We start from the raw sequence: 13,890 nt of genomic DNA, 5'->3' as shown, positions 1-13,890 counted from the left end.
ATTTAATTAATAAAACGGTTAAATTTGACGGCTATTATATATACTGGCCACAGTCATTTTGTACTATTCCAGTAAATACGCCGTCTGGCGAGCCGGTGGTTACATAATACTTAACGCGTCACGTCAAAGTGTCGAAATAACTGTATCATGTTTTGCCCATGCAATAACCTACGTACTCAAATCATAAACGGAGTGTTTTCTTAGTTAATTGGTCTATACCGGTACTTTCAGTGGCCTCCACCGGTGATTCCTAATTGGCAGGTGTATAATTGGGATATAGACAAGCCATTAATTACCGCTGTCTAGACACAAAATTACGTACATGCGGTATTTGTTTAACATCATAGGGTATTGGGATATACCTGCCACCCTTAAAATGGTAATGGACATTATCAGCTGTCATGCTTTATTACTGTAAATCACTCTGTCAAACTCTTGATTAAGCAGACTTTCCCATCTAAAATCATAGAACTGACCAATTAAGTAGTCCCAACGAAAATAGCATAATAGTATGCATTTTTTTCTTTGGATTTTTTATAAGAGAGAAAATTACTATAACCCCCATTTTGTTTTATTAATGCAAATTGAAATATATTTCGTGAAATAGTTTATTATATTATCAAGTCATTTATATTGTTTTACAAGTCAGGTTGATGAAAGCGACGCGCCTTGTCGTAAATGACTGCGTTTGTTTACACTGTGTATACAGGAGTTGGTTGGAGCTGACGTCACTTCGCCTCAAGCTAGAATACCGGACGCAACGAAAACAAAAGAAAATGGCTCCCCCAGTTAGCAGGAATAATCACGGTTTTTATTAACTCTAAAATTACGCGGGTTTTTTTTTTTTTTTTCATTTCTTAAAGTGTCAGTATGTGTTGGTGGTCCGGGGATGCATCTTTCCAACACAACAAGGCTCATATTTGAGTTTAGTTCCCCTTTCAGGCCATGACAAAAACATTGCCACGGCTAAACCAGCTTTGTTAGATTGTTCCAATAAATAATAACTACATGGTCAAACAAATGATACCACGCGGGGTCGGGTGCATCTATCATGCCCCCCCCCCCCCCCCCTCAAGACAAAGAAGAAGACAAAAAATCATGGATCAAGTAAATATGAATTATTACAGAGATAGCCATGATAATACGGATTAGTGAATAGTTAACAGTTAACAGTTTGGCTGTTAAATAGTACATAATATAATATTTATATTATAATCTATAAAATTAAAATATCAAATGTACTGGCATATATATGTGCATGTACAACTAGGTAGGAATAAACAACTAAAAAAGGTAAATTAATGATGCTATAAGTTACTTAAAACTACATTCCCTGGAATATTTTTATTATTTAAGCATATTGAACAGAAAATCCAATTACGTTTGGTGCATATATGACGCCGCACTCCGAATTGCTTTCACTACGCTGGCTTATCCAGGTCAAAAACAAAGCCTCGGTTTTCATTGGCTTATCACAAGTATAGAATTCCCCAACAAGAGATCACGTGAGATTTCGCAATTTTTGAACAAATTTAACTGTCTTGATTGAGGGGTCGTCTCATATCTCCAAAACATATTTATATCCATAGAGGTATGGTACAACGCCTTTCCAGGGGTCGGTGATTGGGGGATTTGCCTTGAAATTTTTACAGTGGCCAGCTGTTGGCATACGCGTTACATGTAAGGGGGTGTTACTAATAACGTAACGCTCTAGGGGTAGAGGAAGAGGGTACTGTGTTCGATTTACGTAACATTTTACAAGACTATATGTTATTTTTATTCATTACTTAGACCTAAAAAGTTTGTTTTTTTGGAAATGCGCAGTCAGTTTAGGATCGATCCCCATCGGCTGGTATACAAAAAGACCATGGTATGTGATAACCTGTCTGTGGGATGGTACATATAAACGATCCCTTGCTAAAAAAAAAAATGTAACGGGTTTCCAAGGCGCGTGTGCAGGGATTTCAGCGGGGTTGGGGTTATAGACTGTGTTGAGCGAAGTTTATATGGGGCCATGCTCCCCCCAAAAATACATTTCAATTTTTTTTTTAACTTGGGCAAGTAAGGGTTTCGATCTCCAATACCCTCCTCCTGCACATGCACCCGATTCCTCTCTAAGATTATATGTCAAAATTACCAAATGTTAGACATCCAACAGCAGATGGAAGGAAGGATAGGATATGTTTTATTTAACGACGCACTGAACACATTTTATTTACGGTTGTATGGGTCGGATTAATATTAAATCAATATGCTTTATCTTTCATGTCGTTAAACACCCCCCCCCCCCCCCCCCCCCCAACTTTACCCTTTCCAAACGAAATAATATTTATTTGAATTTGTCGATTTTAACACGTAAAATTAAGAAGTGAAAACGTTCATTGTCTACTTCAGTATATTTTATTTAAAAAAAATATACATGATTAATGTGTTTCTAGTATACAAACTAAACTTTGAAAGTTCTACTATCACTTTATAAAATATCAATTCTGAAATAGGAAGTACGACTGTCGATAATACGTTGTCAAGATCAAACCGGTTTTAACTAAAAACTCTAGTACCGTATCCTCAACCGAACGTTCTTCGTACAGCGCAAGATTTCTCTTTTAATTTTTTGAGACGAACCCTACAATTTGAAATCGGCAAACGCACGTGTTAACTGAAACTGACTACAGGCTGTCGTTTGTGCTTTGCCGAGCTATGGCGGCACAGGCGACGAATCAAGCGTATACGTTTGACGATATCCGTTCATAGCGAACACACACGACCTTTTTAAAAGTGCATTTGAGCTTGTATTTCACATTTGTACATGATGTTATAATATGGTAACCAGAGAATGTAACTTTAAGAGACAAATTAAACAGGCTGTTCACAAAAGCAGGTATTGATTGATCTCCTTGATATGGTAAAGTGGTTTGGTTATGGAACAAAGTTTACTGATACCAGCTTATGTTTTTCTATTGTAGCTGGTGACTATGTTTGCTGGAAATATGGTAACCATTTTGAATAAAACAACGTTATCAGAATTACTTTCAACATGCTTTTAAATACTAGTCCATAAAAAGTCAAAGAGATGGCTAAAATCGGACAAAGTTATTATTATACATGTCAATAACGGACAATGGTTAGACAAAATGTCGACCATCATATTGACATTTCAATTTGCTCATTGATTGAATGTGAAGAACTACCCAAAAAATCATCGGTGCAAAGTTTTATGCGTGTATTACCATTTGAAAGGTCATTTCTGTTATATGCTTTTCCAATAGTTCTAGTAGTAGGTGTCCATGTTTTGGGGTGGGTGTTATACATTGACCCCTAATATTTGCCACTCCCACCGTCATAGGACCATTTTACATATTAGACGTTAGGTTCAGCATGTTTCTAAACATATAAAAATAATATAAAATTACTAAATTCGAAACATTCTATTAAAATAAATCTTAATAATGAACATTGGTAGGACAGTATGGCGACTATCTTGGAAAATTGAAAATTCAAGTGGCTCATTAACTGGATTTGAAGAACGCCCCAGGAAGATCATCTGTGCCAAGTTTCATGTTTCTGTCATTTGAAAGCGTCTTACAGATATCTACTCTCCTAATAGTGCCATATGTAGGTCATCCTGTTTTGGAGAGGAAGGCACCACCAGGAGCCCGTTTATCAAATCTTTTTTGTCACATATATGATGAGGAATACAAAAAAACAAAAAACAGGTATGCATAATGTCCTCTCTGGGTGGCACTTAACTTATTCTGAAGCCAGTCTAATACATCTTTTATTTACAGGTGTCTATTTGCAGCCTCTGTCTTTCTTCTGGTGGAAGTAATATACAAGCTCAGAAAATCTACTGTAGTACACCATATAAAGCGTTTGGAAATATGCAATTAAGCCCTTAAAACATAATGCCTATGTGATGTCGTGGTTAAGCTCTTGGACACAAGTCTGGTAGGTACTGGGTTCGCAGCCCGATACCGGTTCCCGTCCAGAGCGAGTTCTAACGACTCGGTGATTAGGTTATATAATAGTGTTTACAAACGGGATATGATATACAATAAGAAACATACATAAATTAATGTATTGTACATCAATAGAAAATGTGTAGCTTACATTTATATAATATTTACACACACACACACACACACACACACATATATATATATATATATATATATATATATATATATATATATATATATATATATATATATATATATATATATATATTGTAATGGCCCACGGCAGGTTTCTTCTCTATCTGTGTTGACCCAATGGTCACTTGTACTTATAAAAAGTACACTAGTATAGGCAACTCAACAAATAAAAAGATGCACCCAGTTTATCTTATTGCAGGGAGATACAAAGTGACGTCATTCCAATATGGACGTCACTCAAATAAAAAAATTACCCCGCCGGTCTGCGCATGGCAATATTACACTAGTTAGATATTGAGTGATTGTTATGACATGAGTAATATCTTACACCGGTGTGTAATATATATATATATATATATATATATATATATATATATATATATATATATATATATATATATATATATATATATATATATATACATGTGATGATCTGTTTTGTATTTGATAGCTTTAATCAGAAATCCACGTGGTTTAATCAACTGTTTTGTGCTATCAATGAACAGTAGTTGAATTAATTTAAATGTTGATGACTTATTGTAAAGCAGGTTTGGGTTTCCAAACTAGTCTTGGGAGTGGCAGTTCTCATATAGGCTGTGCAGGAGAGATGAAACATCAACTTACGGATCTGCTAGGAGAGCGTCGGTTCTCCTAACGACGAGCACCTGATATTAGATCATGGAAGCAATCACAACTTTGCGTAATATTTTCGGATTCTGCGTTGTGCTGAGATACGATTTTGAAAAAAGAATACGGTCTTGTCGTTCTGCTTTGGTTTAATATATCTGCCTCATAAGTACTCTAAAACTAAGAAGAAATGGTAATTGTTTTCTACTGAATTAATATTACAGAAAGCTGATTCTAGCATTTATGTCTATATTATTATATCTGCCTGTTTCCATAAAAAGGCTACATGCAGGTATCTTGTACTTACACAAATTATGTTTGTATATAAATACAATAGCTGTCTGCATATAACATAGTAAGGATAAATTATTAGCAATATGTTTGCAAAACAATTTTGGTGAGGTATCTAGTACAGTAAACTAGTCATGTTCCAGTGATCAATTATAGTCGAAAACTGATCGGTTTGGTTCTAGATAATGTTAATAATTGTTTCTACAGTTCAGATATTGGAACTGATATAAATATCATTCCCAAAACTATAGTAAACACAGACCCGATAATTTGATCTGTTATTCTCTGTTTTAATTGTGAAGAAATACATTTCAAAGAACTTTGAAGTGTTCAAAGAATAAATCCCGCACTTGACTGACCCAGTTATATGTTGTTGTGCGTACCTTTCTTATTATACATTTCTCAAAAAGTGGCGAAATGCTATTTTAGAATTCAGTTATCGGTGTTTAGTAGTTTTAACCAATATTTTACAATGTGGATAGTTCTGCTTATATAGGGAGGAAACGGTCTAGTTCATAATATACCACCATAGTCATTCTATACTTTCATTCTATACTTCCATTCTGTTTCGTCACCGTTGTGAGAGGTTGTCTCCAGTGAAGCTGAAGAATAATTTTAAAGCCTTGTGCTATTTAATCTTTTATTATCGTCAGAGTCAAGTTCAGGTTGTAAGTCACTATTGTTGCATATTGCCGTGTTTATTTCAGGAGGAGTTCAGTTGATGATGATGATGATGATGATGATGATGATGATGATGATAACTAGTTTAACGTGCCCATATACCACTAGGGTTTCGAACAGGGGGTGAAAATGGGCAGAATTTGAAAATAGCAATTAGTTAAAAAGTTAATAGAATAAAAAAAATATTAAAAATGGTTTCAAGCCAAAAATAAAAAAGAATTGACTGCTCGGCCGAATATTTATATAATTTGGAGCATTTTAGAAGGACAGTGCACAATTAAATAAGAGAAAGAAGAGAGGATCGGACTATTTAATAAAAAAAATATTTTTAAAGTAATTTCGACATAAAATTTTGAACGCAGATCTAAAAGTTTAAAGTCTGATCGATATGTCCACTAGGGTCTCCATGAGTACTCGGGTACTCGGATGTGGGTCGAGTCTAGCAAGACTCGAGTCCATTAAAAGGACTCGAGTACCCGTAGGCTACACGTGAGACAATGTAGACTATTAGTACTTCACGTTGCACAATAATTATATGATCACGGTTAGTTTCTCGTTTTAATCTGGCCATCTGTCCGTCCGTCACAATACTGAACATATCAATCACTTTCTAAATGTATTACAATGGAATGATTTCGCATCCATGTTCAGCGCTTGAATTAAGATGCATGATGCTATTTTACTGTATTCCTTAATCTCATCATCATCTAGTGTAAGTGTCAGGTACTCGGGTCCGGGTCGAGTTTGACCTTCGAGTACTCGAGTCCAATATTCTGGACTCGTGGAGGCCCTAATGTCCACGCGAGTGGCCTCGTTAAGGCCGTTTGGGTGCACAGCTTAAAGGGACGAGATGGGTTGCATCCCGTCAAGAAAACCCCTAGATTGACAGTCGATAAACGTTGAAGGTGTAGTGCTGTGCTGAAATACAGATCTTGAGAAGCCGGATCCGTCTGAACGAGAGAGAGTATCAGACTAGGGTATAGTCCAGTCGTCATGGGTTGGTATAGTGGTGCGGACGGGCCCGACTCCGGAGGATACGAGATGGTATCACTATAAGGCAAGGTAAAGTCTAGAAAAAGAGTAGTAGGGGCCGACCCCGCTTCCTATTTCTTCTTAGAGTGGGGCGGTCAATCTTCCAGTGAGGCTTGAGAATTACGGTTTTTAGTGTTTACTTTTACGTCCTCAGTCCTTCTTCTTCGCTGATAATACATCCGCTGTTAGATCGCTATGAAGCTGAACGTTTCGTCGTGCGCTCTTAACTTGCCCCCCCCCCCCCCCCCCCAACCTGGGGGGACTAATGGCAAGCTTCGGAATGCTTGTGGAGTTCCGCGTCGCGTACATCGGGTCACGGGCGACCGTGACTTTGGTTTACAGCGACGCGGACTCCAGAAAGAAGACAAGAAGAGGAAGGAGGAAGGAACGTGCGCCAGGGACGGCTCAGGAGGGACCAAAGCGGGCGCCTCAACTGTCAGCGGCTGTCCCGTCTGCGTCGCCGCCCCCCCCCCCCCCCCCCCCCCACTACAACTTCGCCGAAGAGGAGGACGATGCCACCAGCGGAGACCAACTTGGACGGTACGGCAGGCCTACCGAACACCGCCATGGTTCAGTCGCCGCTACCGCCTCCTACGTCGACTTCCACGCCTGCTCCGGTGCAGCGGTCAACTTTACCGACCGCTCCCGTTGAGCAGGCAAGGGACCCTGTTGTTGTTGCGGCGGCGAAGCGCAAGGCCACTACACCTGCCATCCAGCCAGACACGGACATGCCGCCGAGCCGACAACGTACCCCCCCCCCCCCCCCAAGCCCAGCCGGAAGACGCATGGAAGCTTCAAGTCAAGACGATCAAGCCAGCGTTCCGGCATTGCGTGCAGGGGGGACACCACCGACCCCGGCAAGCTGATGGGGAAGTTCCTCAACCAGCCCTGGAGACCACTGCAGGATGGTACCGAGTACGAACTACACCATCTCCGGACCAAGGAAGGCCACTCGGGACTCGTTGTGACCCACCGGCGCCGAGACTGCTACCGACAAGCGATCCTGCTACGAGAGATGGATAGCCAGACCATCCACAGGATCCTCAAGGCTATCTTCGGCGCCGGCTACCACCAGGTCATACCAGCTATTATGGACAGGAAGCAGGAAGTCCCGAACTTGACCACCGGACCCCTCATCAGCTCGCCGTAGGCGTCAACCTTTTTCAGGACACATAGATCGGACTTTAAACTTTTAGACTTCCTTTCAAAATTTTTTGTCGAAATTACTTTTTTTAATATTATTAAATAGTCCGATCCTATCTTCTTTCTCTTATTTATTTTTGGACTGTCCGTCTAAAATGCTCCAAATTATATAAATATTCGGCCGAGCAGTCAATTCTTTTTATTTTTGGCTCGTAACTTTTTTCTTTTTTTTCTTTCTTTTTTTCTTATTCTACTAACCTTTTTTTTTTACTAATTGCTATTTTCAAAATTCTGCCCATTTTCAACAATTTGTTCTAAATATTAATTTGATAGTAATAACTCTTAATTAGTGTTTTTTGGTAGTGCCAGCTACTATTTAAGACATTATTGATAGTTGTTCTATAAGTCTTGCTGTCTTAATATATAAATTTAATTTTCTAAACTAGTTAATTTTTTATTTTCTTAATATTTCGTAAACCATAACTTGAACTTTGACCGGCCGCCATGATGGATAACACCAGTCTTGACGTGTCGGACATACCCAAGGAAAACAATCAACCTTCTTTTTCTAATAATTCAGTTAATACAAGTCAACCACTAAAGAATAAAACCCCAGATGACAAAACACCGTTTAAGCAATTTCAGTGGTGTGACGAGCTGGGCGGCACCCCCAAACTTGATAAAAAAATAAATAATAATAATAATAATAATAATAATAATAAAAACCCAACTTTAGACGCCTTCACCCCCTCGGGACACGACTCGGAGACCTCCATACCATCACAGTTTCGCAACCAGATCCGTAGTATCATGGCTGAGAAACTCCACAACTCCTATAATGTAGATCCTAATCTGTCAATTTTTAATGACAGTTTTTCACCTACCCCCTCTCCCCCCGGGGGTAGGACTAATAACGTTCGCACAACCGACGATCAATTTGCCGAGTTGCCACCGTCGTCAGACAACTCAGAAGATGTTGTTTTGTTGGAGGTCCATACTGAAGAAGTTCCGGAAGACTCCCCAAATAAAATATATAAACATTCAACTCCCAATCCCACACTGACTTTGTTTTTCACAGCGAGGTAAGCGCCCAGCCAGAACCAACTTTAGAAAAGAAAGGGTCACCAAGGTCGCCAACACCACCACCGTCTCTAGTCAGAACTAGAAGGAGGAAGAAGTATCTCCCTCCCACGCCCTAGCTTGAGGGAGCCAGGAAAAGACAAGTGTGCCCCTTGGTGACCCCCAAGACAGACGAAGACCCAGGTAAGTACTCAGTACCTGTTTCTAACCGGTTTGAGCCGCTAGATAACGATGTCTTTGAAATGTTTAAAGGTAATGAGACTAGCAAAAAAAGTAAAGTTTAGTTTAGAAGTATCTACTTTCTACTATACCAGATTCTCTGATGGCAGAGTTTTTGTCCGTTCTATCACCGATACCCCCCTCCTCAAACTAGGTAGTTATCTCTATCTTCGTCTCGACCCCCTGACTGATAACAAAGTGTTGGTTTTACTTCAGTCTTGTTTTCAAGAACCAGTGGATACCAGTAAAAACCTTTCTTATACTCACCCACCCACCCCCTCCAACTCCACCCATACTGAACTTGCCTACTCCCAAGACCCCCAACTTAGCCAGACCATTCACAATAGCGTCTCTAATGCTATCACCCTCAAAAGAAGTGTTTCCAGTCCCAACCCAACTCAGCCTTCAACAAGTATTGGCACCGTTCAGGTCCGCGCTAATACTAACGATTGTATCGGAGTCGGGCCCGTCCGCACCACTTTACCAAACCATGACGACTGGACTATACCCTATTCTGATACGCTCTCTCGTTCAGACGGATCCGGCTTCTCAAGATCTGTATTTCAGCACAGCACTACACCTTCAACGTCTATCGACTGTCAATCTAGAGGTTTTCTTGCCGGGATGCAACCCATCTCGTCCCTTTAAGCTGTGCACCCAAACGGCCTTAACGAGGCCACTCGCGTGGACATATCGATCGGACTTTAAACTTTTAGATTTGCATTCAAAATTTTATGTCGAAATTACTTTCTTTTTTTAAAATATTATTAAATAGTCCCAACCTCTCTTCTTTCTATTATTTAATTTTGGACTGTCCTAAAATGCTCCAAATTATATAAATATTCGGCCGAGCAGTCAATTTTTTTTTTTTTTTTGGCTTGTAAATTGTTTTTTCTTTTTCCAAAAATTTATTCTATTAACTTTTTTACTAATTGCTATTTTCAAAATTCTGCCGATTTTCAACTCTAACCCCCCCCCCCCCCCCCCCCCCCCCCCCCCCCCCCCCCCCCCACCACCCCCAACCCCAAAGAACTTTGAAAGTAATAAAAAGAGATCAAAAATATCATCTGTTATTGTTTTATTATTTTCACCAAGAAGAATCAATTCGGCATCAAGAGACAAGTTATAAATGTGTGGACAGTTATCGTGTATCAGCTGGACAAAAGCATTCCAAAATGTTTTGACTGGAATATACTCCCAAAAGAGATGAACTATAGTTTCTGGAGTGCCTTTACAAAATGTACAAAGATTAGTATCAGTTTTGTTGATTTTTAATAAAAACAGAGTAGTTGTGATAATTCTATGTAGTAACCTGCACTGAAACCATCTTAACTTTGTATCTGGGGTTGTCTTAAACGGCTTTGAATATATTTTTGTCCAGTTGATATCGGAATGAAATAATTCTTCCCATTTTGATTCAGCCTTTATAATGTTATTTTTATTTGTTAATATATAATAGCATTGTTTAGAACCCTTTTAATTGAGAAGAGTTTCCTCATAACATTAGTGTCATCCAGTAAAGAGAAGGTGTCTGGTTGTACAATTTTTAAACTTGAGAAATATTTTCTAATTGCTTGAACAACACCATAATAAGTCACAAACGATATTTCAGTGTCGCAATTGCCTTGAAATTCCATTAAAGTACAAATTTTACCCTTTCTGTTATAAAAGTCTGTAATTTGTGAGATACCTTTTTGATACCATTTCGAGTTATAAAAAGGCTTTTTGTCAATACAAATATTAGGATTGTAAAATACTGGTTCTGTTAAAAATTCTTCAAAGGATGAACATAAAATGTTATCAGCAAAACATTTGAAGGCATTCAAACAGTCTTTCCAAAATAAGTTATTTATTTTGTCCAGTAAGTTAGCAGGGTATGAATTTCCAAAATTAGCAATATTGATCAAATCGGGATATACCGATAAGAGAACATCCTTCCATTTGAAACTTTGAGTAACATCGAGAATCTTTCTAGTCCATATGAGTTTCAGTGCTTTTACATATGAATATATATCAACCATACCAAGTCCTCCGTCACTAACAGGACGGCAAGCTACTGTTCTTTTGATTCTATCAGGTTTATTATTCCAGACAAATTTAAATAGCATATGGTTCAGTTCTTTAAGAAAATGGCCTGGGGGGTTTGGAAGAGTCATCCTTTTTAGTTTATATTAAATTTATTATTAATCTTCCTCTTAGCAATCTTAAACTTTGGATGTTTTAATATATATTTCACCTTTTTTAAAACTATAAACAGGTTTTAATAGGCTATTAACTTGATCGACCAACTACCAATATAATAAAAAAAAGATAGCCTGGCCGATACTCAGGGACACCCGCTTTACGAATAGTGGTTACTCGGGTGACCCTGAGGCTTATACAGCAATGACTTTGTCATCCATATAGGTGACCCATCCTTTCGGATGTTATGCTCACGAATGCTAGAGGAATTCCTAGAGGACACCTCTGGACCAACTACCCACCAGCAATCAACCAACTTCAACACCCGATACGTTTCCACCAATTCTCTGGACGGCGGCTGGCGAGCTGTACACCATCATCATCATCCTTTCCCTATCATTCCTTCCCTTCCCTCCATTTATCATAATCATAGTCAATAAAGCCCTTACATGCTGTATGGATAACTTGGGGGGTGGTCGGGATGGGGGTGGGACGCCGTGGTAGGGTGATTTTGGGTGCGGTAGGGCATAGGCGGTTTCGACCGGTAGATTGCCTGGTAGGAGGCATTCCTTCCCCGGTACTTCCATCCCATGGAAGTCCGGACCAGCTGACCGGGGCCTACCCGCTTGTTGGACCGCTGAACGGATTGGGCGCGAAGCCTCCCCCTTTACGAATCCTTAACCTCCAGGGCTATTAATTAGTAATAATATACTATAGGTTTATAGGTTGGTAAATTTGTTTTAATATTATTTAATTATTTTTGGCCGGCCCGACTGAAAATTGCACCAACTAATTTAATTGTTAATTTTCATAACCTGACACTACCCAAGATTATTATGACTTTATTTTTTTTTATTTTTTTTTTTATCGGTGCATTCAAAAATATTTAATTTTTATATGTTAATGTAATTGTTTTTTGTTTTTTGTTTTTTTTAATATAAATGTTTTAATATAATCTTAACAGCTAGTGGAAATGATATCATACAATTATGGAGCTGACAAAACACATTATTTGACGTCAGCACGTGGAAATGTTTTTTAACTCCGCAATATCCTATTCAATGGTTGTAGAGCTAACCTTTTCCACGTACAAATCATGCACGTATAGCACCTGCACTACCCCTTGACAGAAAATTGAGTTGCATTAACACAAGCATTATCGACAGTATCTCGACGTAACACTGAAACTATGCCCAGGCTTACAAAGGCACAGCGTAAGAATGCAATTGGCCGGATGGAAGCTGGGGAGTCGCAATCAGCAGTTGCACGTGTTTTGAACACACCTCAGAGTACAATATCTAGGCGTTGGCACCGTTATCAACAAACTGGAGTGTCACGTGATTGCCCCAGATCCGGTTTGATTCTACGTGATGATATAATCATGTTTAGCAAATTTCCGTTTTACTCCTCTGGTTTTGAGCTACATAATGATGAAATAAATTTGTAATACAAACCTAACATATACCAGTTATGCGTTTCTTTTTGTCAAGAGTATATCTCTATTAACACGTTTTTCCAAGGCTGAGATTCATTATTCTGGATAGATGATAGATTATTACAGTCAGTAATAAAATAGTGAGTTTCTGTTAATTGGATTAGTACCTCGGTGGTGTAGATAGAAGTATTTCTCTCACAAATAACCTAGTTTGTATGCCTGTTGAACGGAATGGTCTGCCCTGTGGTTACGAGACGGTATTTTGCAGAGGTGACCGGAAATGTAATGCCAGCCGACCTGAATTAAATTTATAATAGACCTGTTTCCCTGATACCAATTCATAAATAGATGATTACCTAGACAGTTCAAGCATTTGTAATAACTAGCTAGTTTGAAGCGAGTGTCAGTGTTAAAAGTATAATATACTGAACAGCATTGAAAACGCACCACCAAGAAATGCTTGGATTTCGAAAAGAATACCTGAGCAATAAATGTTTTGTTGTGAACAGCAATAGATGGATGATTGATAATGAAAACAAACAAAACAGGATGCACAATCATTAATTAGTTTAATTCATCTACGTATGAAAGACACGTGGGGTCACAATGAAACGTCAGTAGCGCGTATGACAGCCATCTGCAGCAACAAAGCGATGCAATGTCTTCTCATCGACCTGATAAGTCTGCGAATAGTGTTCTGGGGGATAGCATTCCAACCTGCTGTAGTGCATTTTCCAGTTCTCTAAGGTTATTCATTTGTGGACGACGTGAGATGCCTTGACCAAGGTAATCCCAAAGATTCTCTATTGGCGATAAATCAAGGGACATTGCTGACCATTCAAGCAAAGGGATATTATTATTCTCTAGATACTGTGTTGTAACACGTGCTGTCTATAAGGTAATACGATACTTATGGCCCGATCACACTGGCCCGAATGCCATTCCGTTTGTTTTCCGAATAGGAATTTGGGTGTTCGGGGAGCGAACGGATCATATTTGGGAAGCATTCGGTGTGTTCTAGGAGCATACTGGCTGTTCGGCTCCGTA

The 13,890-nt window shown here is 38.9% G+C and overlaps 1 protein-coding gene across 1 annotated transcript; it reads left to right on the top strand.

Annotated features, from left to right (window-relative positions):
* The first annotated feature begins 7,297 nt into the window (after positions 1–7,297).
* LOC121383813 (proline-rich receptor-like protein kinase PERK2) lies at positions 7,298–7,651 on the top strand. Its single transcript, XM_041513912.1, has one exon. It carries the CDS (start codon positions 7,298–7,300, stop codon positions 7,649–7,651), a length of 354 nt encoding a protein of 117 aa, XP_041369846.1.
* The last annotated feature ends 6,239 nt before the right edge of the window (positions 7,652–13,890 follow it).

This window comes from Gigantopelta aegis, chromosome 10 (assembly GCF_016097555.1).
Source record: "Gigantopelta aegis isolate Gae_Host chromosome 10, Gae_host_genome, whole genome shotgun sequence".
Taxonomy (NCBI): domain Eukaryota; kingdom Metazoa; phylum Mollusca; class Gastropoda; order Neomphalida; family Peltospiridae; genus Gigantopelta; species Gigantopelta aegis.
The sequence above is the reverse complement of the archived record's forward strand: the minus strand, read 5'-3'. Positions and strand labels throughout refer to the sequence as shown.